At 39.0% G+C, this 27,996-nt stretch overlaps 1 protein-coding gene across 6 annotated transcripts in view; it reads left to right on the plus strand.

Annotated features, from left to right (window-relative positions):
• The window catches only part of VRK2 (VRK serine/threonine kinase 2), an 87,729-nt gene that overhangs the window by 47,072 nt on the left and 12,661 nt on the right, over positions 1–27,996 (plus strand). For all 6 annotated transcript variants that reach the window (XM_063443734.1, XM_063443733.1, XM_063443737.1 and 3 more), the window contains exons 9-10: positions 18,827–18,947; positions 25,622–25,680. In XM_063443734.1, coding sequence (XP_063299804.1) covers positions 18,827–18,947; positions 25,622–25,680 — 180 coding nt within the window. The remainder of the gene's footprint in view (positions 1–18,826; positions 18,948–25,621; positions 25,681–27,996) is intronic.

Raw genomic sequence — 27,996 nt, forward strand, 5'->3', positions numbered from 1 at the left:
TTTTGTCATAGTCTTCCCATTACTATAAAATGTGGAGAAATACAAAGACTCACTAACCCAAAACAAATATACAAACAAACCGAAACAATATATATATATATATATATATATATATATATATATATATATATATATATATATAAATATAAATCCAAATAGATGGCTGCACTCACGGTTTTAAAAGTCCAAAGTTTATTAAAGAATAATTGAAAAAATCAGCGATCAACGTTTCAGTCCTACTTGAAGGACTTTCATCAGGATCATAAAAAGTATTTTTATGATCCTGATGAAAGTCCTTCAAGTAGGACTGAAACGTTGATCGCTGATGTTTTAATTATTCTTCAATAAACTTTGGACTTTTAAAACCGCGAGTGCAGCCATCTATTTGGATTTTTTTGGATTTAAAAGCTGTTTTTTGGCTGGCACACGGTTATCAAGGGATGTTTGAGCGTGAGTGCAGGAGTAATTTTGTTTTATTTATATATATTTTTATATATATATATATATATATATATATATATATATATATATATATATATAGTATAATATGTAAATAATAACTACTCATTGAAAACCAAAAGTAAATATGTGTTGAATTTTATAGCATGACAGGAGGCTTCATATTTGCTTAAGTCTCTCTTTTCTAGAACTCCACAGCAGCACATTAACATAGAGATAAAAACACCAGAGGCAAAAAAATCATGAATCTATAAAAGGCTTCTCCCAACTAACTATTTCCTGTTTCTTTGCTGCTCCGCAGACAGTACAGGTCAGAGTACCACTGCCTCCTGTTTTATATGGGTGGTTGTGGATATTTTACTGTATTTATATGTTTATTACTGTATTGATTTATTTGTTTAGAGGGTATTTTTGCATCTACCTTAGTGCTGTAGGGATTGATTTATTTAGCTATACTGTATTTTCTACACCTACCTTCTTAGTGCTGTAGGGATTTATTTATTTAGCTGTACTGTATTTTCTACACCTACCTGCTTAGTGCTATAGGGATTTATGTATTAAGCTATACTGTATTTTCTGCATCTACCTTCTTAGTGCTGTAGGGATTTATTTATTTATTTAGCTATACTGTATTTTCTGCATCTACCTTCTTACTGCTCTAGTGATTGATTAATTTAGCTATCTGTATTTTCTTCACCTACCTGCTTAGTGCTGTAGTGATTGCTTGCTTGATTGATTTATTTATTTACTCTGTTTTTCTGCATCTACCTTCTTATGGCTGCAGGGATTTATTTGTTGTGAATGTGAATGTGTTTACCTTCCTACTGCCATTATGATTTATTTATTTAGATTGTATTTTTCTGTCCCTACTTTTTTGCTGTATTTTCTCTTATGACTTTTCTGCATTTTCCTGTTTTGGGCCCCCATGTCTGGGGATCATTTTTTTTCTTGGGTTTGGGGGGGGGGGGGGTTCCTTTTTTCCCTCCCTCCCTCCCTCTACCTTTTCCGGGTGGCTTTGCCCTTTTCACTTTTAGTCTGTTTTGCGTCCACTGCAAAGCGGTCTTCTGACCGCTTTCCGTTGCCGACCGCCGGGACCCCGGAGTAAGACTCTGGCGGTCCCACGTGTTGAATCCCGCCCGCCGGCTCCATCCGCCGAGCGAGATCCTCTGCTTCCACACCCTACCCAACCCACACTTCCGCTCGCGGTATAACTGCTCCCATGGCGTTGGTGGGGGGGGGAGGGGGGTTACCAGACTTACCGCATTAGTTCCGTCGATGGCAGAGACATGTGCTGTAGCTTTAACTGGGACTCAGCTATGACTTGGGCGCATTGCACCCTCAGGCTGTCCTGGCTTTGTGCCCCATGTGGCTGGCAGGTTAGGCTACTGGGGACTATAGTGGATGATATAGATCACAGGCATGCTATATAGAGCTGTGCACAACCCCTCAAGGGTTACAGGCACAACTGGCAGTGTTACCACTTATACTCATCCCCCCCCTTTTTTGTTTGTTCAGATGATTGCTTGCAGCGCTCTGTTTTATCATTTTGACCAATGGAGCACCTCTTGTGAGGTAACTCAGTTGGTGAGACCCCTGACTACAGGTGTACTCAATATGCAAGTTCACTATTTACAGAGTGTCAGGCACTATTTAACTGAAGTGCGTTATCTACAGTTGTGCAGTAGAAGGCTATGTACAGTTACACAGAAGAATGCTATGTACAGTTACACAGAAGAATGCTATGTACAGTTACACAGAAGAATGCTATGTACAGTTACACAGAAGAATGCTATGTACAGTTACACAGAAGAATGCTATGTACAGTTACACAGAAGAATGCTATGTACAGTTACACGGAGAATGCTATGTACAGTTACACGGAAGAATGCTATGTACAGTTACACGGAAGAATGCTATGTACAGTTACACGGAAGAATGCTATGTACAGTTACACGGAAGAATGCTATGTACTGTTACACGGAAGAGTGTTATGTACTGTTACACGGAAGAGTGTACGTACAGTTACACAGAGGAGTGTTATGTACAGTATGCTACTGCAAGGGTGAATGCCCTGAACCAGGCTCCCCTCTGCAATCGGCCAGACGGCCCTGCCTATATGGCGCGGGGGAGGCGATGACCACCGGACGCGGCAGTGACCGCCTTCTTAAAAAGGCAGATGACTTGGAAGAGTCAGACTCTCCGAGTGGAGAGCAGGCAAGGGCGCATAAGCACTACGGGTAGGGTGAAGGCCCGGAATCAGACGCCCGGAAAGATTAGACTCCGGAGAAGTGTCTAGACCTGATATGATCGGCCTTGACGGCCAGACGACACTGCCTATGTGGCACAGGGGTGAAGGTCCTCGTAACCCCCACCATGGCCGCCCTAGCTGAATGGCGGGCGGCCAGTTCCCCTCGGAGGGAGAGGACGATGGGGGTGTGGATTATGATGACGGCCCCTAGTGGCACCATGAGATGTAGAACAAAGTCCACTACAGGGGCCCCGACGTCCTTGGATGAAGAGGTCGTCTCGTGGATCGCCTTAAACGAACCCCTTTTCAACCCTCGATCCATTGCTCACCTGGTTTCTTTGGAATGGTCTCTGGCCGATCACCTAGCACCATCGGTGCGTTTATGGGCCCGTAGACCGCTGGCTTGAGAAGCCCGCAGGATAATTTGAGTGGTATTCCCAGCCGGGCTCCCGAACAAAGTAGCCGCAAACCCAGACTTAGACCCCGATGGGGCACTGCGGTTTTGCTGGTTTAGCACCTGTCTAGTATTCAGGAGATCCTGAGAGCGGCCCACTGCAGTGCCTATACTATGAAGTCTGCACTGGCAAGCCGATTGTTCTCCGCTACACAAGTGAGTTGTGCTAGCAGAACATACAAGGAAGTATAAGAGGTGTCCTATTTTACATGGAAATACTTGACAGAGGCTTATCTCAGCTCCAACCTATACCTTTTATAGGGGATTGGACCCTTGACCCGGAATTTCACACTTGCCTCCACTTTCGGATGACATCCCAGACGGGGCCCCGAGTCTGGGGTGGCAGACGACCCTATCCTAAACGCAATTTGGACCGCTGGAGGTGCTTGGGATAAAGGGATCTGAGCCCCTCAGAGTCCTGGCACGAGTCTACGATTGAACGTATATTCATAAGTTGCTTTGAATTAGACGCGGCCCTCAAGAAACTTCTAGGGACCGTGGGGCCCAGTTCTGGTATGGTGGCCTCTATTTTCTCCCTGGTGAGATAGGTATCTTGTGCATCAGTCATTTGGGCGACAATACAACCTGGTTGGCAGGTTGGGAGGAATTGAGGACATTCAGGAATAACAGAACTATCTGAAGAGATCTTTCTTGTTTTCCACGCGTTGGGACCCGGACGCGACTCTTCATCGATATAGGACATCTTGCTTGTACGGTCAACCTGGACGGGCTTGCCGGAACCCCTGCGAGGTACCTCCCAGACCTAAAGGTCAGACGCTCCCTGTTTTTTCCCTGGTTAGAGTCCCTGGATTTCGTTTTTTTCAACCAGGGAAATATCGACCTCCTCTACATCTCAAGGAATGGAGTCCTGGAGGGCGGATTGGACGCAAGGGGGCATATAGTTTTTTTCGGTTCACTTCAGTCCGTAACACTGCGACTTCAGGTACCGACATGGCGGGCGTTTGTTTCCAAGACATTGTACGCTTTCCTGCCGGTTACGAGGAGCTATCTTCGCTGAGTTTAGGTTGGTACGGCGGATCGTTTTTCTTTGGTCTTTGCTGTCCGAGCGTTAAAACAGCAAATATGAATCCTCCTGTCATGCTATAAAATTGTAGATTATACTAGCTTTAGTGTAACTATAATCTTAATTTTATTAATGACAGGGGGTGAATATTTCCCTCCCAGTTTCTCCCTCCCCTTGTTGTTTGTTGGTTTGACTGACTTGTTGTTTATTCACCTGGTCTCCTGGGCTAGGTTGGTTATCTGGGGGACTTGGGGTTTATCTGGGATATGGTACCGTCAGTATTTTATTATGAGGATTCAGGTTTTTTCACTTTCTGGGATATTATACTGTCAGTATTTACGATGGGGATTCATGTTTTCTCAGTACATTTGTTTCGCTAATCAGTGTTTTCGACTCTGTTTCTCTCGTTTCAGTTTAATGGTTTAGCTACAGTTCTTAGATCCGACTACTCTACAGGATAAATGTCAAGGCTTCACCCACTGGTTCCACGGTTTCTAGTTCGCATGGCATTCATCGTTATGTTATGTTTGTTTCTCCTGTTATTGTATTTGTGGTGTATTGTTCATGTACTTTTTTTGTCGCAGCGTGAAAGAGGAAATAGTTAGTTGGGAGAAGCCTTTTATAGATTCATGATTTTTTTTGTCTCTGGTGTTTTTATCTCTATGTTAATGTGCTGCTGTGGAGTTCTAGTAAAGAGAGACTTAAGCAAATATTCGCCTCCTGTCATTAATAAAATTAAGATTATAGTTACACTAAAGCTAGTATAATCTACAATTTTCAACATTAGGAACAGATAGGTGGAATAAAAAGGAAACAAATTGTGCTTTACATAAAATAGAGGAGGCAACAGGCATACAGTGCATTCCGAAAGTATTCAATCCACTTTGTTTTTGTTTTTTTACACATTTTTAATGTAGCAGCCCTCTCCTGCGATTGTTTAAATTATTTTTTTCCCCACATCATTCTACACATATTACTCCATAATGACAAAGTAAAAACCTAATTTGTTTACACCATTGCAAAATAATATATCTGAAATATCACATTGACATAAGTATTATGAACCTTAACTCAGTACTTACTTCAAGCACCTTTGACATTGATTATATCCTCAAGTCTCTTTGGGTATGATGCAACAAGGTTTGCACACCAGGATTTGGGTAGTTTGTGTATATATGAATATGTTTGTGTGTGTGTGTGTGTATATTGTGACAGGGTTACTTGGGGCAGGTTAATTAAAGGCCGTTATATAAGTCAGTTTATATAAAGTATACTTTTCTCCTGTTCTAGGGTTAATACTTGTAGCAGTTATAGCTGCTACTTAATTAACACTGTCCAGCCCTATTTAGCCTGCTGGTAACAAACACAGAGTGTGAAACTGTGCGGTAAGAAAACATTGTGCTGTTTCATTATTGTTTTGTTACCTTAGATGGCCAGGACTGTAATAAAGTTAATCTCCTAAAAGCAGTAGGTTTTGCTTTGCTTTTGGTTTAGTTTTAAGGAGAAAGAGTACCCTGGATGTTATTAAAACCTGTTGATTTTGTAAATAACAGACCAGCTGCATCCACAGCAGCAGCCTCTGCACCAGCCCAGCAAGAGTCCAACAGACAAGCTGCGGCCTCAGTAGCAGCACTATATGAATGTAACCGGCTCCTGGGTGTGCAAATTAGAGTTTTGACTGAAGTGCAAAAAACACTGTGCCATTCTTAAACAGGTCCTGTATCACGTCAATAACTCAGAAGGGGCGTAAGCAGGATACGGGCAAACCACTGTCTACAGAAAACGACTCCAGATGATGATGTTGAGCCCTACCTTCCAGCATTGAAACAGACAGCCATCCATGAGGATTGGCTTCCTGTTAGATTGAGTGAACCCAGGAACATGCTGTGTTTTAAAGTGTGGTAATCAGGATATGTTAGACATATTTAGCATGCAAAAGTTCCATGGATCTTGCCCTAACTGGTATTGTGGAGAGTACACAGACATTTCATATGTAAGTCCTGCTGCATAATAATAAAAAAAAGGCAGTGGCACTAGTAGACTCTGGTAGTGCCATAGCCATTTTTCAGAAAAAGTAGTGGGACACTAGTCTGCAGAAAGGTAAAAAGTGGGTGTGCTGTGCGTAGATGGGACTACTGTGCACTATCCCACTGCAATGGTTGAAGATTCTGCAGGAGAAAGGGTGTAATCTATTGGTGCAGTGATGGTTCCTAGGTTACCCGATCACCTTCTTTCAAGAAAAGATATCCCTAAGTTTTAAACTTTACTTCTGAGGTCACTAAGGTCTGTCCTCAGTGAGTAAGGAGAACACACATGGTGGTGGGAAAATTACAAATATTAGCCAAATGTTTCCAATCTCTGATCTGGCTTTGTTTGTAAAGCAACCAAAGTTCAGAAAGACATGTAAAGAACGGAGGGAAAGTAAGCATAGGTTTAACAAAGCTTTGGCTGAGCCTCTGGTAAACAAGCAAGGAAACTATTCCCATAATGGAGTGGCTACACAGGTAACAGAGTCTGACTTGAGAGAATATGTGTGGCTGGGGAATGAGAATGATGATCACTCTGATGAGAATTACTCTGATCAAAATGATCTGTGTAATGTGAATCGTGTTCGTGGTGATTTGGGAGGGATCAAGCTAACGATCCCCTGTTACAAACTGCAAGAAGCAGAGTGAGTGAGGTAAATGGAATGCTGGTGGAGGGAAGAATAAAAAATTACCCTGATTTTGTTCTCAATAATGGAGGAAGGACATGAGATTGAACAGTTGGTGGTTCCCACCTCTCAAGTCTTGGACTTTGCCCACACACATGCACTTGGGATTGGTGAAAATCCAGGAGCGGATTCTGAGATGGTTTTACTGGCCAGGAGTTTAGGAGGCAGTGAAAAAGTATTGTGCTTCCTGTCCTGAATGTCAGTTTGCATTTGCAAATCCAAACCCAAGGGCTCCTCTTATAACTCTCCCAATTATTGTTGGTTCTTTGAATGAATTGGTATGGACATAGTGGGTCTGTTAGAAGGGTCTGCCTGAGGACACCAATATATTTTGTTTTTTTTACTTGATACCCCAAAGCCATTCCCCTACGCAAGGTTTATGCTAAAAAAACATAGCAAAGGAGTTGGTACAGGTGTTTTCATGGATAGGCATCCCAAAATAAATCCTTACTAATCAAGGAACTCCTTTTATTTCTCACCTTTTGAAAGATATGTGTCATTAAAAACCTCTGTATACCACCCTCAGACTGGTGGGCTTGTAGAGAGGTTTATGTGCACCCTTAAGGAGATGTTAAAAAAAAAAAAAAAATGTTTTTAGCAGGGATTGGAAGGATTGGTATATCATACTTCCCTATTTACTATTCGCAATCCGTGATATTCCCCAGGACTTGGTCGTTTTTTTCACCATTTGAACTTTTCTATAACAAGCATCCACGTGGTATCTTTGACTTACTCAGAGAAACATGGAAAGAGCAGGGAGTTCCAGAGGCTAATGTGATGCGCTATGACGAAAAGAAACAGGAACGAATGGCTCAAGTTGTTTCTCTGGTTAGGCAGCACATGGAGAGAGGACAATCGGCTCAGACACTTTATTATCGGAGTACTAGAGTTTACCGAAGGATAAGAGGGTGACGGTGTAAGTTTCAACAGCCGAAAGTGAGCTACCGACTCATTGTCAAGGTACGTAAGAAATCCTAGAAAAGATTGGCCCTGTTGACTTACCGGTAAGTTAATTAACCTGACCGATGAAAAATAGAGCAGGTTTTTCATGTAAACCTCCTAAAACCATGGAAAGGTAGAGAGGTATATGTAACCCTGTTGGACCATATGCGACTCGAACCCCAGTGCTTTAGAACACCCAATGACTATTTCCACTGAGCTGACACCTAAGAAGAGGAAAACAAGGACATGGTGGAAATTAATAGGGATGTCTTCTCCCCCATAAATAATAAAATATCTCTAACCAAAGCAGATCAGAATGTATTGTTTAGAATTTACAAAGCATAATTTGTGCTTAATAAACAAATTGCAAAATTAATGCTTATATAATTATATTTTTTTTTTCATATTGTCTCTCTTGTCCAACATGTCTGTACTATTATTAGTCTTGGTATAAAAACATTGAAAATAAAATAAATGAAAAAAAATCTGCACATAATGTTCCTACTTATATTTGTAAATTAATTTTTTGTTTTCATTCAATATATGTCTGTTTGTTAGCAGCACATTTATACAGACCCATACAGTAGAACTTGTTGACACCTAATAATGATAATATCAAAATACAACATGTGAAACATTTACTGATAATACTTTTCAAGGGAAGTGGTTAACACCCCACTGTTTTCTACATTATCCATTCTTCTGATCAGAATGAGCCTTTTCTCTCATTGAGGGATAATATTATTATTATTCTTTGTTGCGCCAAACAAAGTGCATGTTACTGCAGCAGTCACATCATACAAATAGCTTACACATGTACATATTTTTTTTACTCACCCCTTCACTTATATGTTTCGCTTATTTTTTACTTATTCTTTTATGCTGAACATAATGACATTTTGACCATGAACAATATCTTTTATTGGGATGTAAATCTTATTCTGTGGCTTAGGAAGAAGAAAAGTGCTAGTGCGCTTAAAACATATACAGACACCTCTAATATATAAAAGTGACTTGCAATATGCAAAACAGTGATAATATTAAAAAACCCAAACAAGGTGTGTGAAACCAAAACACTGACAGGTGTATACTTATAGCCTGCCAGTGAACAGCTGGATACTGTAATAAAGGAGACAAAAAATGGGGGAGGGGGGACAACAGAAAGCACTCCTAGTGCAATAAAGTTAATAATATAAAAATATAAATAATCTCTCTAGCGATAAAAAACTCACAAGTAAAGAGTGGTATAAGCCCCACTCATGGCTATCATGCCCAGGGAGGATCAGCCCCTTGGGTGCATGGGATCAAAAGAAAAGCTCTGGTGACCACTGTGTCCAACTCGAAAATGTTATTCACATAAACACTCCAATCTGCACACTTTAAAACGACTGAGTCCGCTGCATGCTCACCGCACCAAATGGGGATCTGTTGCTGTTACGAGGATGATGTTTAGATCCTGTTCTCGTTCCCCTGCTCGGAGTGGTGTCTCCTGCCTGCTAGTATGTAACGAACACTTCCGTGTATGTTGATCACGTGGTCCCGTGACGCGTTTCGCCCTGCCTCTTGGGGCTTTCTCAAACGAGCATAATCTCCTCCCACTGGAGAACCCATTAAGTATCATATGTCCTGAGGCCGTGATCCAATCGGCCTTTCAACCTTATTAAGTTCATATATGGTCTGTTATTATTCAATTATGCAAAAGCTTCTCTTTAAAAATTAAGTTCATTTAGTCCATATAAAGTCTGTTATTATTCAATTGTACAAAAACTTCTCTTTAAAAATAGCCGGTAAACTCCTACAGTTCCCTAAAAAAATAATAAGTCATATTCTATATATCAGCCACCTATGCACCGCAATATTAAAAAAGTATTATATATAATCCATATTTAAAAAAGTATAGTAGAAGATTATGTATTAAAAAATTCTTTTTAAACAGACAAAATAATATTACATATAGTTCAGAAGACGAGGGCTTTAAACATACCTCCTTCCAAAATAGGTCAAATTTTTATCCTAGTTATTTAAAACATGGTAATATAGAGGCGTTCGAAAAAGCGGTTTTTAATGATTTTAAAAAATTAGAAAGTAGACGTGTTCAACATAACCTTACTTATGAAGAAAGGGCAGCTCTAAAGGGACTCAGAGAAAATGATCAGATTGTCATCAAACCCGCAGATAAGGGTGGTAGTTTGGTGATAATGGACTCTGGAAAGTATGTGGCAGAATGTATGAGACAATTGGAGGACACTGAGGTTTATAAACGGCTAGATGGTGACCCATTGGGGAATATGAAAAAGGTATTAACAAGACTTTTAGATAGAGGTAAGATAGAAGGGTTTTTAACTTGCAAGGAATATGATTTTTTGAATGTAAAAACACCAAGAATTCCTGTATTTTATGTCCTTCCGAAAGTCCACAAAGATCTTATAAATCCCCCCGGAAGACCTATTGTCTCGGGTATTGGGTCTCTGTCTTATAATGTATCTAAATATATAGATTCTTTTTTACAACCTCTAGTGAACAATACCAATTCCTATCTGAAGGACACTACGGATGTCCTAAGGATGCTCAAAGATTTTGAATGGAAGGAGGGATATGCCTTAGTGACCTGTGATGTTACCTCCCTATACACATGCATACCCCACGAGAGGGGATGTGCTGCTGCCAAGTACTTTCTGGAGTTAGATCAGACATTGGAGCAGAAACAGATTGACTTTCTTATTGAATGCATTAGATGGACTCTAGAAAACAATTATTTCTGGTTTAATTCCCATTTTTTTTTTTACAACTAAGGGGAACTGCGATGGGCAGTACCTATGCGCCCAGTTATGCTAATTTATTTATGGCCCATTGGGAACAGAGTTTTATCTATGGGCAGCATGACTGGTGCGCACGGGTACGTGCCTATCGCAGGTATATCGATGATATGATTTTTATTTGGGAGGGACCAGAACAGGATTTTAATGATTTTTTACATTTTATGAACAATAATATGTGGGGTATTCACCTTACTAGTTCTTTTAGCTCAGAGTCCATAGATTTTTTAGATCTTAAGATTTTTATAGATTGAGGAGTCCTGAAGACGGAAACCTTTTTTAAGAAGGTGGATGTTAACGGATATGTGACCTATAGTAGTGGGCATTATTCCCCATGGCTGAACAATATTCCAAAGGGCCAACTCCTAAGACTGAAGCGTAATTGCACAGAGGAAAAGAGGTATCAAGAACAAGCATAGGACCTTGTGAAGAAATTTAAGGAGAAACAGTATCCGGAGGAAATTTTAGAGAGAGCTATTGATGAAGTGAAAGAGGTAACACAGATGGAACTGATAGAGAGAACACCGGAACAAAATAATAACCCAGGTGATTTTAAAGATGTTTTAGTTTTTGAGTTTAATGATCAACACAGGTCGGTTAAACATACAATAAAAAAATACTGGCCAATATTAAAATCAGATAAAGATTTGGGAGATTTATTACCACCTGAACCTAAAATAACCTTTCGAGGAGCACCCAGTTAAGAAGCACTTTAGTACATAGTTTTCATAAAGAAAAGACGAAGAGGGGGGCGGGGCCTGGACTTCATGGCGGCTGGACGTGCCTCGTGTGAGCTCCGAGCTCAATCTACCCACAAAGCTTGACTAATTGCACACCAGCCAGCCAGGACCCATATAAACGCCTGATATAACACATACCTACCTCAGGAGCCAGCCGAGGTGCCCCGGGTCTGCCGCCCGCGGGTGCACGGAGCGTCCGTCGAGAGTGTCGGGAGTGCGGCCTAGCAGCATCGCCGGACGGGTGAGGCGGCCGATCCCCCGCTCTGTGCGACCTAGTGCCCTCCCAAGCTTGCAACACAGCCCTGTTCCCCCCCCCTCTGGACCGGCGGGGGTTATCCCGGTCCTTCCTAGCCTGAACCTGGCACCAAGCGACTCTAATCACCCTAACTGACTAAGATAGCAGAATAAAACAAAATGGCGGCCCAGCTTACCATGCAAGGAGCAAACTCCCAGCACTCCGAGCCGGAACCTCTAAACACGGCACAGACCACCCAAAAGAGGCTGGAAGAACTCTTCACCCGCTTCTGGGCCAAGCTGGAGACACGACAAGAAGCAGTAAAGCCCCCACATCAAGAGGCTGACCGTGAGGCTGAGAATGGGATGGTGAGTGGGCCCCCTTTGATCATTCATGTCTCCAAATCACACGCACTTCCTCACACTAAGAGATCACCTAGGGGCAGAACCCCACGGCACCGTCCACACAGGCGGAGGTCCACCCGCCACGTGCGGCCACCAACCTCCACAACCTCCTGCTTACCCCCCAGAGGGGAGGACTGGGACCTTAGGAGCCCCCATGTCCGTGGCACGAAGGTGCTGGCCTATCAACCGGCCTGGGGCTGGAAGGACGCCCAACAGAACCATCCAAGTGCTATAGCCACCTTTGCCCTCAACACACGGGACTCACACTTCCCAGCCTTGGGAATAGGCTGAACTTAAGCCCGCTGCCTAAAGCTGTGCCGCCATTACGGGACTAACCACGGACTACAGTTGCCAATACTGGGACTTCCATACATGACCCACACAGGCCAACCTAACGAGGTTATACATACACACGTATACTGCAGCTGCCTAACCTTTATGTTTTTAGGCACTTTTTTGCACTAGCTGGACTTTCTCACCTTCCCTTATATCGCACATGGCTAAACGTAATGTGACAACAAATGATATGCCGTTGCTCTCACCCCTTGCGAAGCTTTCTCTTTTCTGGCAATGACACCTTGTGTGTGTGTTTACCGCACCCGCATCTGTATTACTTCACTGGCTAGTCCTATTTAACGCGGTACTCCAACCAGGATTAAAACTGGTGGTGAAACTGTTGGTTTATCTCTACACTTAAACACGTGCAGCTGGTGCCTTAAGCATAAAAGTTGCTAACCTCACTAATGCACAGCTTTACACCTATAACCTAAAGCGCAATTAGCCTGGCTATGCGCATATATAGTATAACATGTTACACTACACACTACTGTTGTATACTAGCCTATATTTGACTAAGCTTGTTATTAATAGTGGCACTCAATATAAGTGCCTATGAGGTAATTGCTATAACAAACCTTGTTTTATTATCATTCATAGGCACTGTACAGTTTTCATCATTGTTTTTCCATGTTACCTTAAAAAACAAAAAGTGCTGAACTGTTGACATTTTACAACAATCTTGCTCTCAACATCAATGTATATTTTCGTTTAAAAATGTCACTGTGAGCTTGTTAACTAAACTATGCACTACAAAAATAAAGAATTAAAAAAAAAAAAAAAGAAAAGACGAAGAGACCACCTGGTACGTTTCTAGGAGAGTCAAAGGGCTTTTATAGATGTAAGATGTGCTATGCATGCAGGACTGGTAATAAGAAGGATACCAAAACGGAACAAACTTTTAAATCAGAGAAGACAAGTAAGGAGTATAACATCAGAGAACATATTAGCTGTCATTCCAATAATGTAATTTACCTTCTCCAGTGCCCATGTCATCTACAGTATGTGGGGAGGACTACACGTCCTCTACATGTCAGAATAAGGGAGCACATATACAATATTAAGAGGGGTTTAGAGTGTCATAGTGTCTCTGAACATTTTAAGAAAATGCATAACCAAGACCCGAGTGGGTTGGAATTTATAGGGATAAAACGGGTTCTCAGGGATTGGAGAGGAGGTGATTTTATCCGTAAGATCGGACAGGAGGAGATGCGCTGGATTTTTTTACTTGACACCTTATCCCCGTCCGGTCTTAATAGGGATTTTGAGTTATGTAATTTTTTATAATAATTTTTACAAAGTTCCTGTCCCTTTATCTATTTGTTCACAGGAGATGGTATGTTTTATATATTATTTTTTTATATGTTATATTTTTTTGTTTGTTCTAATTTCATTCCCCTTTTTACTCTATATAGATATATACTAATCCCTCACCTCGCTTTGTATGATTATCATCTCCTTTATATCTTTATGATGTGTAATTTTGGAAGTTTTCATTTAGAAGACTTTCCCCTTTTTCCTCCAAATATAGATTCTTCTCTGGACTGTTTTATTTACTAGCTATGGGATGTGCCCCTTCCATACAGGATTATATGTACTTAATATAGGATAATGTTTTTTGCACATATGATGTTTTTTTAAAATATGGATTATATATAATACTTTTTTAATATTGCGGTGCATAGGTGGCTGATATATAGAATATGACTTATTTTTTTAGGGAACTGTAGGAGTTTACCGGCTATTTTTAAAGAGAAGTTTTTGTACAATTGAATAATAACAGACTTTATATGGACTAAATGAACTTAATTTTTAAAGAGAAGCTTTTGCATAATTGAATAATAACAGACCATATATGAACTTAATAAGGTTGAAAGGCCGATTGGATCACGGCCTCAGGACATATGATACTTAATGGGTTCTCCAGTGGGAGGAGATTATGCTCGTTTGAGAGAGCCCCAAGAGGCGGGGCGAAACGCGTCACGGGACCACGTGATCAACATACACGGAAGTGTTCGTTACATACTAGCAGGCAGGAGACACCACTCCGAGCAGGGGAACGAGAACAGGATCTAAACATCATCCTCGTAACAGCAACAGATCCCCATTTGGTGCGGTGAGCATGCAGTGGACTCAGTCGTTTTAAAGTGTGCAGATTGGAGTGTTTTTTATGTGAATAAAATTTTCGAGTTTGACACAGTGGTCACCAGAGCTTTTCTTTTGATCCCACGCACCCAAGGGGCTGATCCTCCCTGGGCATGATAGCCATGAGTGGGGCTTATACCACTCTTTACTTGTGAGTTTTTTATCGCTAGAGAGATTATTTATATTTTTATATTATTAACTTTATTGCACTAGGAGTGCTTTCTGTTGTCCCCCCTCCCCCATTTTTTGTCTCCTTTATTACCGTATCCAGCTGTTCACTGGCAGGCTATAAGTATACACCTGTCAGTGTTTTGGTTTCACACACCTTGTTTGGGTTTTTTAATATTATCACTGTTTTGCATATTGCAAGTCACTTTTATATATTAGAGGTGTCTGTATATGTTTTAAGCGCACTAGCACTTTTCTTCTTCCTATTTTACTGTATACCATTTTACCAGGGTATTTTGTTGGTGCTGCTGTCTATAGCCAGTTTTTATTATAGAGGTGTTTTGCGCCGATTTATCTATCTTGTATATTATTCTGTGGCTTGTACGGTTATCTTGTTGCATAACCCAGTTGAGTTTGTTTTTAGAACATTTTTAAAATATAATTTCCCTTGTTTGTTTATTATTTTAATTTTTTTACTAAGCAGAACTCATGGTTTCTTCATTAATGGCAAGTTCTCCAAGCTCTGAAGCAGTAAAATATCTCAAAACATAACACAGTCACCACCACGTCTGGTGTTATCAAGTGTAGTGAATTTGTTGGCTAATTGTAATTCCGTCAATATTCAATGCACTCTAGAACTGTTAAAGGGACACTATAGTCACCTGAACAACTTTAGCTTAATGAAGCAGTTTTGATGTATAGAACATGCCCCTGCAGCCTCACTGCTCAATCCTCTGCCATTTAGGAATTAAATCCCTTTGTTTATGAACCCTAGTCACACCTCCCTGCATGTGACTTGCACAGCCTTCCATAAACACTTCCTGTAAAGAGAGCCCTATTTAGGCTTTCTTTATTGCAAGTTCTGTTTAATTAAGATTTTCTTATCCCCTGCTATGTTAATAGCTTGCTAGACCCCGCAAGAGCCTCTTGTATGTGATTAAAGTTCAATTTAGAGATTGAGATGCAATTATTTAAGGTAAATTACATCTGTTTGAAAGTGAAACCAGTTTTTTTTGTCATGCAGGCTCTGTCAATCATATCCAGGGGAGGTGTGGCTAGGGCTGAATAAACAGAAACAAAGTGATTTAACTCCTAAATGACAGTGAATTGAGCAGTGAAATTGCAGTGGAATGATCTATACACTAAAACTGCTTTATTTAGCTAAAGTAATTTAGGTGACTATAGTGTTCCTTTAAGTATAAATCTAGTTTATTCTAGTGAGATGTAATGTGAGCATTCATGGACACAGAGTTGGGCTGAAGCTTGCTGATCTCTGAAATTATTGCAGGGTTCTTTATCAGTTTCTGATTTCACTTCTAGAATATATATTAAAAAAAAAAAAAAAAAAGCTTCGGACCCACACCTTCTGGATTTGTAAAACATGCCATACCAAGTAGAGGAAAATAAGGACATGGTGGAAAGGAATAGGGACGTCTTTTCCCCCATGAATAATAAAATATCTTAAACAAAAGCCTTGATTTAATAAGCTTTCTATACTGTTAGACAATCTCTCTAAAAGGTTTATCTTCATCAATTTCTGTATTGTTTAGTGGTGACTTTTGTAGATAAATCATTTGGAAATGTTTACTAACAGTAGTGAATGATTTGGAAAGCGTGTTAAATCAAGGCCCATGTTTGGAGAACTTCAAACCTTTTTTTAAATTGTTTCATAACTAAGCTGACATGAACCAACAATGTTTCTGGGGGAGTTAAGGACATGGCATGTTTATACTGACTATTTAAATTTCTGTTTAAAATTTACTTTGACTCAAATATAAGGATTGTATAGCTATACAATTATTTAATTGTGTGTATGTATGTATGTATGTATATATATATATAATATGTGTGTGTGTGTATGGACAGCTGGATTGCTAAATGTAAGCTAAAATAACTGCATATTTTATAAATAATTTGGTATATGATCTAATGATCAGTCATTAATCAGCTTCTCTCCTCTAGGGAATAGTGTACATTTTAATAATGAATAACGTACTCGCACTTCCTCTCCTGTACTGATTTCATAATAAAATCTTTGGTGCGATATATATATATATATATATATAATTTTTATTTTAAATAAGTCTGCCACATAGATCTGCATATTGTAAAAATCTATGATTGTCTGCTTCCATTGAATATGTACTTTATATTTGTATTAGTAGTACTGTTGCAATAAAAGCATAAGTAGCTGCTTTTTAATTATTTCATTTTTTTGAAGTATATATGCAGTTTAAGTGCTCCATAATCTTTGTAATGATTTTTTTTTTTTTTTTAAATCTGAAAAATGGTACCATATTTAATTTAAGCACCTTGACATTTCTTATCGCTTCTTATCGGATTCTCCTTACTAGAAAACTATTCTGATCCTTTTCTTAAAGTCTTTCTCCCAAGAGGACAGTTGTTTGTTCTTATGTTTTGCTGCATTACATCAATGGTTGCCAGAAACTTACGCTTTCAGGGATGGTTTAAAAAAAAAAAAAAAGTTCTGCAGTCAAATGCCTGGTTTTATAAGGTTGTAATCTGGAATTGCCATAATGGAAAAAGAACTTGTGAACACATGTGAATGAATGGAATCATTCCACTGTTAATAGGAGATTTATGACTGATAAAATCTGTACAGAACAGCAAGTGGCAGTGATTGTGTTTTTTTTTTTTTTTTAAATAGGAGAGCCAAGTCTTACATTAGGACGTTGTTGAAGCCAGTGCAGAAAATAAACGGCACCCAGGGGATGGAACTGCTTTCTGTTAGGTTGAAGGGCCTTTAATAATCACATATTCTAATAGCAGGTTATATGGCTTGTGTGTGTGTGTGTGTGTGTGTGTATCTATATGTATAAAAGCTAATCTCGTCCTGTGATTCTATAATACCTTATGCAAAGTAACACACAACAGTTGTGATGTGTTGGCACTGCAGTTTTTAATAGTTGACTTTTTAAATTAAAAGATAAGTTTGCTGAGTGACTTTCTCGAATTCACTTAACGAAAAGCTCATAAAACATGCTGCAGGTTTAACAACCACAAGCACCCGTGGAAGAGATTACATCTTGCTCTGCACTTGCAATAACAGATAAAATATATCTCCGCGATTTTGTTAAGTGATTGAAACATTGCATAGTTGAGTTTCGAGGAGCTGCATTCCTAATATCCATAATACAATAAAAAAAACACAAAGTTTTGAGTTATGGCTGAAAACGTTTTTCTGGCTCTTTTCGGATGTACAGCTCAGTAAATTTTTATCTTCGTTTATAAACCAAACATCTTAAATGCTAATATAGATTTTTCCGCGTGCTTGCCTATGTTTGTTAATTAGAACTATTTCAAACGTTTTGTTTTATTTTAAAGAAATTTTAACGAATACGAACAATGATGCTAATCCTGTATGTTGATAAACCGATTATAATTCTGTAGGTCTACCTGCATACAAAACCTAACTCTTTGGAAGAAAGAAAACATGGATATCTACGCTGACATGGTTAAAAGCAGGAATAGAAATGAACTAAAGTGTTTGAAATTCTATATAATGGAGAGAAAAAAAACATCTAAAATGGTTACAGTTTCTATCAGTAGATTGCGAAGTGCATGATAGGAGTACTTTGGCTATATAACTCACACACTAGATGGCAGTTTTGCCTTATGTTATAGTTTGAATTTTAATACGATGAAACAGGAAAGGCCATCAGTGTTTAGTCTGCACTCATATGGTCTCTGCATGACCAGTGTAGACCCCATGGACTTCCTCTAACATGTGTTAGCAATTTAGCAGCAGACATTTATTTCTTTGTTTTTACTGCCTGGCTCTTTGAGAAAGTGTTGGTGCTGGGTTATGGGCTGTCTGGATCATGTCAGAGGCCACAGGGATCAAGTTCATGTGACAGGCTAGACTGGGGAAGGATGGATTTGGAGGAGGTAGAAAAGTGACCCTCCCTTTCTGCAGCAACAAGTCACTGGATGTCTGTGGTGTAACGCCAAAACGGCTGGGCGTCTTTTAGTTTTAATACAGCTGAAAAAACAAAACACTTTGCCCATTTTACTTTTTTAGATTTCATCACTAATAGTCCAAGCATTCCTAAAAAAAAATGTATTTTGATACTTCATCATTCTTTTTTGCTTTTTTCATTCACTTTCCCTTATTCTAACAGCCCTTTCCAGACGTGGGGATCTGCAAATTCTTTCATTCTGTATGCTCCATTGGTTATGCGGGAAACTGCCCTGGGATAAGAATCTTAAGGATCCGGTTGCTGTCCAAGCTTCAAAGACAAAGTAGGATATTTTGTAATACCAAACATTGCACCAAAACTCAAAATCCTACTCTTTCGACCGTTCCATGTGAATGCAAGCCTTACAACTATATTGAAAATAAAGTCAACACGGTATACATGCAAAATACATCATATAAAACATGAAAAATATTTTTAGAGAAATAAAAAAAAAAAGTATAAAACAGATTTTAGAATACCCAGGCTTAAAAACCCTGTGCATATTAAATGTGTTGCTTTGCAGTTGAATACAATGTATAAGTTATTAGTAGTGTATTTATAGTTCAAGGTTGCAATAATTGAGTACCAGAAGAGAACCGAGACATTTCATTTTTCATTTTCGCAGTATTTTTCCTTTTTTTTTTAATTGTGTACAGCTCTTTAGATTACAATTCTGGATCAGTGTAATGTTAAGAAGAAAGGTGGACTTAGCGAAATTAGACCAGTTATTTCTCTAATCTTTTATCTATTTGTTTATCATTTTCTGTGCAATCCGTAAGTTCACAGTGCTGTGAAACATTGTTAAGAATCTTGACTTTTTTTCCCCCCAGAGAGATTTCATCCTCCTTTTAAAATGGACCAGCTTTCTGCTCCTGTCTATACATAATAGCAACAAACAGAAATATTTTAAATATTTAAGCATTGGCACAAGCTGCATGAAAATTGAAGGGGGAGTAAGCCAATAAAACACAGACATGCCTTGCACAGTATGGAACATTCAGCATTTTCCTTTAGATTTCAGTTCCAATGCAATTGAAAAGACCACTATGTACTTAGTAATTGATGTAATTGCTCAGGTTATCTGTGTTACATATGGGAACTAATAGGGTTAATTCTTCACTAACTCGTTTATGTATTTTTCTGCAAATTCCGATAGGAAAAAAAAATGTTTCGGTACATCTAATCTGGTTATTCATTTGATTAGTCTAAATGTTTTATTATGTAGGGTAATTTATTTTTGCAAAAGTAGCAACAAAATCTCGAAAGATTAACCTTTTTCGTGGTTGTTTATATGGCTCTAAAAAATGGTAATCTCAACATTAAATGCACTGAGTTAGAAGAATTAGAATTACTCCTGCTTTGTTCCTATTATGTATGAATGTAAGATTCTTACTATGAATAATACATGTGTGCATATAAAGGTGAATATCATTTGAAAGGAATGTATTATTTGTGAAAACTCACCTCCTTTCTTTAAAGAAGCTATATCATGTTTTTAGGATAGTGGTTAGAGCATTGCTCAGTGATACAGTGTTAATTGACTGATCACATAATGATGGGAGAAATCCTAAGGCAGTGGCAAGTTTCATGCTCTCGAAGAAAGACAGGGTTATTCACTAAATGAGCAAATTGTCAGAAATTGGCCACAGAGTGGCAAATTTAAAACCAAAATAGCTGAGCTGGAGATTTTTTACAATTCATCTACTTTAGATTAAACTGTGCAATTCCCTTGTTAATGTTAAGTTTAGTGAGCAATATAGTTTAGCAGCTCTGTTCTTTTGGCAAGGTCAATAGTGCTTTTTTTTTTTTCCCATTCCTGTACAAACAATACTATTATTTATTTATCCTTACAAATAATTACCTAAAGGTCCACGTTTAAAACAGTTTTTCAAAGTAGTGTAGTCAATCTCAGACGAAATTCTTAAACGTCAACAGTCACATGAAAAAATATATATATATATTTTTAATATAATCTTGCATCAAGTATTGGAAGAATTTAGATTTTTTTTTTTTTTAAATAAAATATTTGTAAAAAACTCATTCCTTTCTTTAGTATATGTCAATATCCTTCAGCCATATACATGGTTGGACAGTATTTGAAAACATACATTCTCTATGGTACTTCCTGCTTCTGTTCAGGGAGTGAACCAGGGAAGACCATAGAGACTAATTGTCAGTTTTCAAACACTGACCGACCAAAGGTGCATGTATATGACTGAAGGACCCTTTCATATACCAGTTAGGGATTAGTTTATTATTGTTTTCTTTTCTCTTTCTTTTCTTTCTTGATTTAAAATAAAATATATTTTTGAGCAGCTTTGGTGTTCAGTTCATGCCCCTGCAGCCTCACTGCTCAATTCTCTGCCATTTAGAAGTTAAATCACTTTGTTTATATAGTGCTAGCCACACCTCCCTGCATGTGATTTGCACAGCCTTCCTAAACACTTAATGTAAAGAGAGATCTAACGTTTAAACTTTCTTGCCCCTTAGATTAGTGAAATAATAGGGATTTCACCATTTCCTGGAGAAAAGCAGACCGGATTCTATAAATAGAATTATAAAAAGTCCCTCCTCGTTCTCCTCCTCTTTAGACCCCAAAATTCCCCAAAGGCAAAATTCCCCAGTTGTCTGCCTCAGTTAAAGGTGGTAAGAAAACCATTCTGCCTATTTGAGATTCCTGTAGATTGCAAGATGCTATGGACAAAAAAGAAGAATTTACTTTAAGGAAGATTTTGGTGACTAATGCTGCACAGAATGAAGCCCTTATTGCAGATTCTTCGGTTACTAAAGCAAAAAGTACATGCATGGCTGGATTCGCTTGAAAAAGTATACTAGGTGAATCTCAAAAAGATCCTGTTTAAAATCCTTCAAAATATCAAGATGGCTTCTGACAAGCAAACTACTTCAGAAGCTCTTAACATTTCAGCTAAATTGATGGGGCATTCCACAGTGGCCAGAAAGGCTGTCTAGTTTAGAGGCTGGTCAGCGGATTCCGCTTCTAAACTCTCTCTATGCGATTTGCCTTTTGACCAAAGCAGACTTTCCACCTCTCACCTGGACTATCTGCTTAAACAAATGGCAGAGGGGAAAAAGGCTCTTGCAGAAAACAAAAAAAAAACAAAGATGGAACAAGAGATTTTTAACAAAAACAGATCTTTATATAGACATTGTTTTCATCGGACAGTGTTTTGACTACAGAAATTAAGACTCAGGCAAGTTTGTGGGTAAACAAAGGTATGACTATTTTGTAGCCAATGGCATAGGAAGAAGATTGTTGGATTTTTTTCATGCTGTGACAAAACATCGCTACAGACAAATTGGCCCTTTCAATTATAAGAAATTTTTATCGGGTAGAATTTAACAGTCTTCCTCAAAGAAGCTTTCTTTGCTACATGGTCCATATCCAGGAATGACAGATTCTCTTTATCTAGAAGTACAAAATCTTTTGGGGGAAAAAAAATAACATTATCAAAGAAATTTATTCCACAGGCTACTTCAGAGGGTCATATTCCAGATAAATTTTGGACAGAAATTCTTTTAGGTCAATTTTTTTATCTCAAGGAAAATCAACGCATTGCAAAAGAAAACGATTTTGTATTTCTGTAAGAGACTATTTTTACTAGCAATTCAGAAGTTTCCATTTTAGTTTTTACTCTGCCCATTACGTTTTTAGCAATATTCTGGTGCTTATTACTGCCGCTCTAAGGAAGGAAAGTCTTCATATTGTCCTTTATTTGGATGACTGAATGTCGAAGGCACACTCTGTACTCAATACTCTTGTCTTCAAGTACAGGGCTGGATTGTTAAACTAAAGAAGTCAGACCTAATTCCCTTGAGGAAAATTCAGTTTCTGCGCCTTATTCTAGTTTCGGATTTCATGAAAAATGTTCAACCCAAGGAAAATGTAAATGTAAAAAAGTAAATTAATATTGGCCTTGTCTTCTATAAAAAAAGAAAGCAGTATGTTCCATAAGGGAGGCGATACTGAGTCTTTTCACTTGCTTTAGGTTTACGTACGGCTTCTCTCCGTGTTACAGTCTCTGCAATCATCAGTTTTTACTCCATCAGAGATTTGACTTCTATTTCCCTTGTGGCCAAATTCTTCAGAGAAGTCTGTAACTTGTTTACTACAATTGGAAAATATGAAGAAATTCAAATGTTTAGAACACTTGTTTGTCCCCTACAGGGGCCAGAAGGAATAATCGATGGCCTCCTAGGGATCCTTAGCCAGATGGATCGAGGAAGCAACTTCACTTATCTACAGTGTCTTACACCTGCCTTCTCTTCCGCATCTTACATTTCACTCAACCAGAAGATTTTCTACCTTTTGGACTGTTACAAATTGCTATTTGCAACTGGCCCTTTAAATGATAAATTGCCCTGCTTACCTGGATTGTGGAGAAGCCTGTTTGCCAGCCTCCTTCCTCATGACTATGGCCCCTGGAAGATTGTGCCCCTGAAAACTTATGGACTTTTATTGGGTGTGTATGGCCCTTTAAGAACCGTCTGGGGACATCTTGTGACTTTGGTGAACAATGCCCCTTTAAGACTATGTCCCCAGACCTGTAAAATAACTTGTTCCTGGCTTTCTCCCTCTTGGTTCAGTAAATAGGGCTTACTGAACCAAGTACCACACAGGCGGACCACCCAGAAGTTAAAGTGTGCAGGCAATTTACCTCCCAGGCTGTGAGGTTACTGCAGGTTAATTGCCGACCGCTGGGTGGCCGCCATTCGACAGTCGAACACGTGGCGGCGGGCATCTTTGTTCATTCGAACACGGTCAGCGGTGTATGCTAAAGATTCTGTGGAACTAAAATCGGATGCACAAATACACGAACACCGCTGACCCTTACCTTCTTCCATACTGAACTTTCAGCTCCAGAGACCGTTCGAAGATGGGACTTAGTCGTTTTTCTGCATGAAATTGACCGACTGCACAGCCCAAATCTTTGGAACTGTTTTGGGCAGGAAATTGTGCTTGCGGTCGGTCATAAAGGACTTCCACTTAACTTTTGATCCGCTGGAGGGATTTGTATGATTTTTGGAAGTGTTTATGTTTGATGTATGCTGAGTTTATGGAGATTGAATGTATGGTTTTAAAGTTACAGTGTATGTGTAAAAACTGTATTTTTACTGTCTGTGATAATTATGTTAAACCATAATTATATCACAGACAGAAGGGAGGATTTTGTGTGTAATTACTGGGAGTGGTTTCAATGATGTACGTGTATGATTGGTTGTTTTGTCCCTCCCTGTGGGTGGTCCTGTATTTACAAAATGGTAATAAAAACCAGGCTGGGTGTTCCAGCACCTCAGACCTCTTCTTGACCCTCAATACGTAGCCTTGTCTCGTTATTGGAGGGAACTGCTATATCACACTGGGGATTGCTATGTTCTACATACTCCCCTGAGCTTTAATCACTTAGCTCTTTTAAGAGCTTGTTCCGGATACGCTCTCCTGGAGGAGAGGTCTTCCCCACACGGTCCTGGAGGACAGAAGCCGATCCAGGGTGGAAGGAAGACGGCGAGGCTCCAGTTAAGCTTCAGCGGTTGTGGAGTCTGCGGTGGCTGTGGTGTCCGGTGCGGTGCTTGTGGTCCTCGGCGCAAGCTAGGAAGCGTCCATCAACGGAGGGTACTCGGTCGGAGTACACGGAGCTCCATTACATGGACATTAACAGCTTTTGCTTCTGCTGCACAAATTTGCAAAGCAGCCACTTTGTTTTTGATTCACACCTTTTCGACCCATTACAGATTAAATATACAGGCCTCTGAGAATACTGTCTTTGCGTGCAAGGGGATTAAAGCAGTAGTGATGTGCAAATGTCCCCTCCCTATGGGATTGCTTGTTGATCCCTAATGTTGTGCTGCCTCTAATCTTGGTGGAAAAGACAATGTTTACTTACCGTAAATTTATTTTTCCTTGAGATTAGGGGCAACTTAGAATTTATCTCATGCTCTATTAATAGCCTCTAGACCATGTTCAATTTACAGAACAGGAGATAACAGGAGATAAAAACTTCTAAAGCAAGTTGACGTCTGAATGAAAATAAAACTTTTTTTCGCAGGCTGTGTCAGTCACCGCCAGAGCAAGTGTGGTTAGGGCATCTTGGACAGAAACCAAAGTGATGTAACTCATAAATGGTTGGAGAATTAAGCGGTGAGAATGCAAGGGCATTATCTATACATTAAAACTGCTTCATTGTTGTTATTTTGGGGGAAAAAAACTAAAAGCCTAAATTGAATTGATTAATTCATTGGGTTTTTTACTAAATCAGACATTTGTAAGAATTTATTTCAAATTGTAGACAAAACAAGCCAAATAGAAGTAGTTCTCAAATTCAGTCATTCCTTCTGGTTCATTACTGCTCCCCAAAAATTGAGATCCCCAGTCAATTCTACACTTTCTGTGAAATTACAGGGTTATTTAATAAAGTGAGAATTCAAAGTGAATTTAAAATTTTAGGGCCAGAGTAGTCGAATTGAAAGCAATTGCTTTTAATTCGACTACTCTGGCCTTAAATTTGAAATTCACTTTGAATTCTTACTTAAGTATAAGACCCTGTTAGTTAAGGTATCCAACATAATTGTCCATTTTTTTTAATTTTACATTTTTAAACACCCTTTACATGCTTTGGTTAGAAATCATTGAATACGTAAGTATATTAAATAAAACCGGGGGAGCATTGTGAGGGAAATGGTAGAACAAGTAAGATGTTAAATGGGAGGGTGGAAAAATTAAAGAGTAGAAACATTACATACAAAGTCGACGGACGTAGGTGCCTTTCCATGAACATGGTATGTGTTATGCTATTTTAAAGCGGAAATAAGGAAATTAGCTAAGTGAACGAACAGATGTACTTGTTGGTTATTTTCAGTTATTTTAGGAGTTTTGTTTAAGAGTGTTGTTGCACTGGAATAAGACTTCTTACACGTTTAATCTTGATTTAAATCTTTCAGGCTTTTAGAAGAACTTCCCAATTCAGTTGTAAACTGGGCAGCTCAAGAGGATGGTTGTCGTAAGCATTACTTTTTACACTACAGATTCATTTTTTGATTCAAGAAGTGAAAGTGAAAATTGTGTTCCTAACGTTATAGTTCCCTGGTAACCGCTTAGGTTACCGGCCCCACCTGCATGGAGAAAGAAAGCTATTTTATTAAGTGTTCTTGCATAGCAAGACCACTTAATGTTATCTCACATATATATATATATTATTATTCTTATTATAGCCAAATTTACCACCCTAACTCCTCCCACAGTTTTTACACTACATAGACAGTAATATACCGAAATGTGCGGATTGTTCCCGATTGGATTGCTATTACTTTGTGGAACGTTTTGCCGAATGGTTCACAGAATATCGTTGTTCTTGTGCAAAATTGGTCCCATAGGAATGAATGGCAAAATGTTCAAAACTAGAGTGGGAGCTGGCAAAAGCTGAAAAATCAGGATTTGATTTCTAATCTGCCACCACTCCCTCATTTTCAAGCCCACCTACACAAATCTTATATCAAAACGTTCAGCTATCCCTGCTGCCACTAAATGTCCACGGCTAAGCCATAGTCCTGATAGTTTTGACAACATGACCATTTGTTTGCCACTCACGCCGTCCATTGACATTCATTGAAACTTCACTCTGCAAAGCTCACATTTGAAGGGCAATTTCTAAACTGCGACTGTGCCTTCATTTTTAATAGTTCAGAGACATACTATACATCAAAATGTAGGTCTGGGTCTTGTGATTCTCACAATATAAAGCTCTTCACTGTAGGTTTTTAAAATACGACCGTTTGAAGATGGCAACCGCCAAAATACTCTGACCTGTGCCAGGCTGCAGCAGCAAGTGATGTCATAGACAAAGCCTTTTACACCTGCTAATGTTTTATAAATGTATGTTTTAATGTAACTGTGAAGCACTTTGGGCAACAACGTTGCAATTAAATGTGCTATATAAATAAATAATAATAGTTACTCCGCCTACTCCAGTTGTAAACTACTGGTGGAGGCAAGAACACTTCACACAATTTCCCCAGAAATTGTAGCTTTTCTAGTTATCTTTGCTCCCTCCCAGCACCGGTCTCTGTTGCTACTAGCCCTGCCTCCTTGGCTGAGGTCATAGAGATCGATGATCTGTCAATCAAATGCTTACCCATAGGGAGGCTAGTGCGCATGCATGGCAAACTGCTATCTATGAGACCATCTGATAGAAATAGGAGGTTTTTATTCTGCTTGTTCTGAGGAAGCACCCCTGTCTGAGTGAGAGCCACTAGAGGTACTTAATCCAGCAGAGAAGACATTGCTGTTGTGCGGAATAGAAATTTGCAGGGTTGAAATGGAGAACACAAGGCACCCAGATCACTTCATTGAGATGCAGTGTTCTGGGTGCCTATAGTGTACCCATATGGTTTACATATCAACAGTAACCTTCAATGGTGAAAGGCAGTTAACTATGTTCTGTGCATTGTCTGTAACAAATAGAAACAATGGTCCTGTTAATACTGCAACAGCCAGATCACCATCATGATACATTAGTTTCCTCTATTGTATTGATATGAAATTTTTTCATGGCATTGCCGTGAAATTATAGGATTAGAATTCCCTGCCCTTTCCTGTCATTATACAGGAATGTAAAGGTCGAAATGATGGACTGAACTGAACATTGTGTCCATAGGGATTCATGGCCCTTAAAGACTTTAGCAGTATCATAAATGGCTGCTAGGCCAGTGTGAGGGGAAAAAAAATAATTAAGCATGACCTCCAGCTTTCTGTAGAATCCCTGACAGTCCGCTATTAAACCAGTCCGCAACTACAACTACATTTTAAAATCTACACATTCAGTTCTCCTTTGTATATTCATGTGTAAACTTACTAAACTGGGGACTTAGGCACCATTGAAGGCTAACTGTTATATGCAACAAATGTGACCATATGCGAATAATTCCTATGATTTGAGTGAATCTTTATTGCATCATATAAGAGATATCTATATTTTATTTATACACACATATATACACATATACTGAACAAAATTATAAACGCAACACTATTGTTTTTGCCCCCATTTCTCATGAGCTGAACTCAAAGATCTAAGAATTTCTATGTACACAAAAAGCCCATTTCTCTCAAATATTGTTCACAAATCTGTCTAAATCTGTTAGTGAGCACTTCTCATTTGCCAAGATAATCCATCCACCTCACAGGTGTGGGATATGTACATAGAAAAAGTCTTAGAGTTAAGCTCATGAAAAATGGGGACAAACACAAAAGTGTTGCGTTTATAATTTTGCTCAGTGTGTGTGTGTGTATATCTAAATTATATATATATGTGTGTGTG

Source organism: Pelobates fuscus, chromosome 2 (assembly GCF_036172605.1).
Source record: "Pelobates fuscus isolate aPelFus1 chromosome 2, aPelFus1.pri, whole genome shotgun sequence".
NCBI classification, from domain to species: Eukaryota; Metazoa; Chordata; class Amphibia; order Anura; family Pelobatidae; genus Pelobates; species Pelobates fuscus.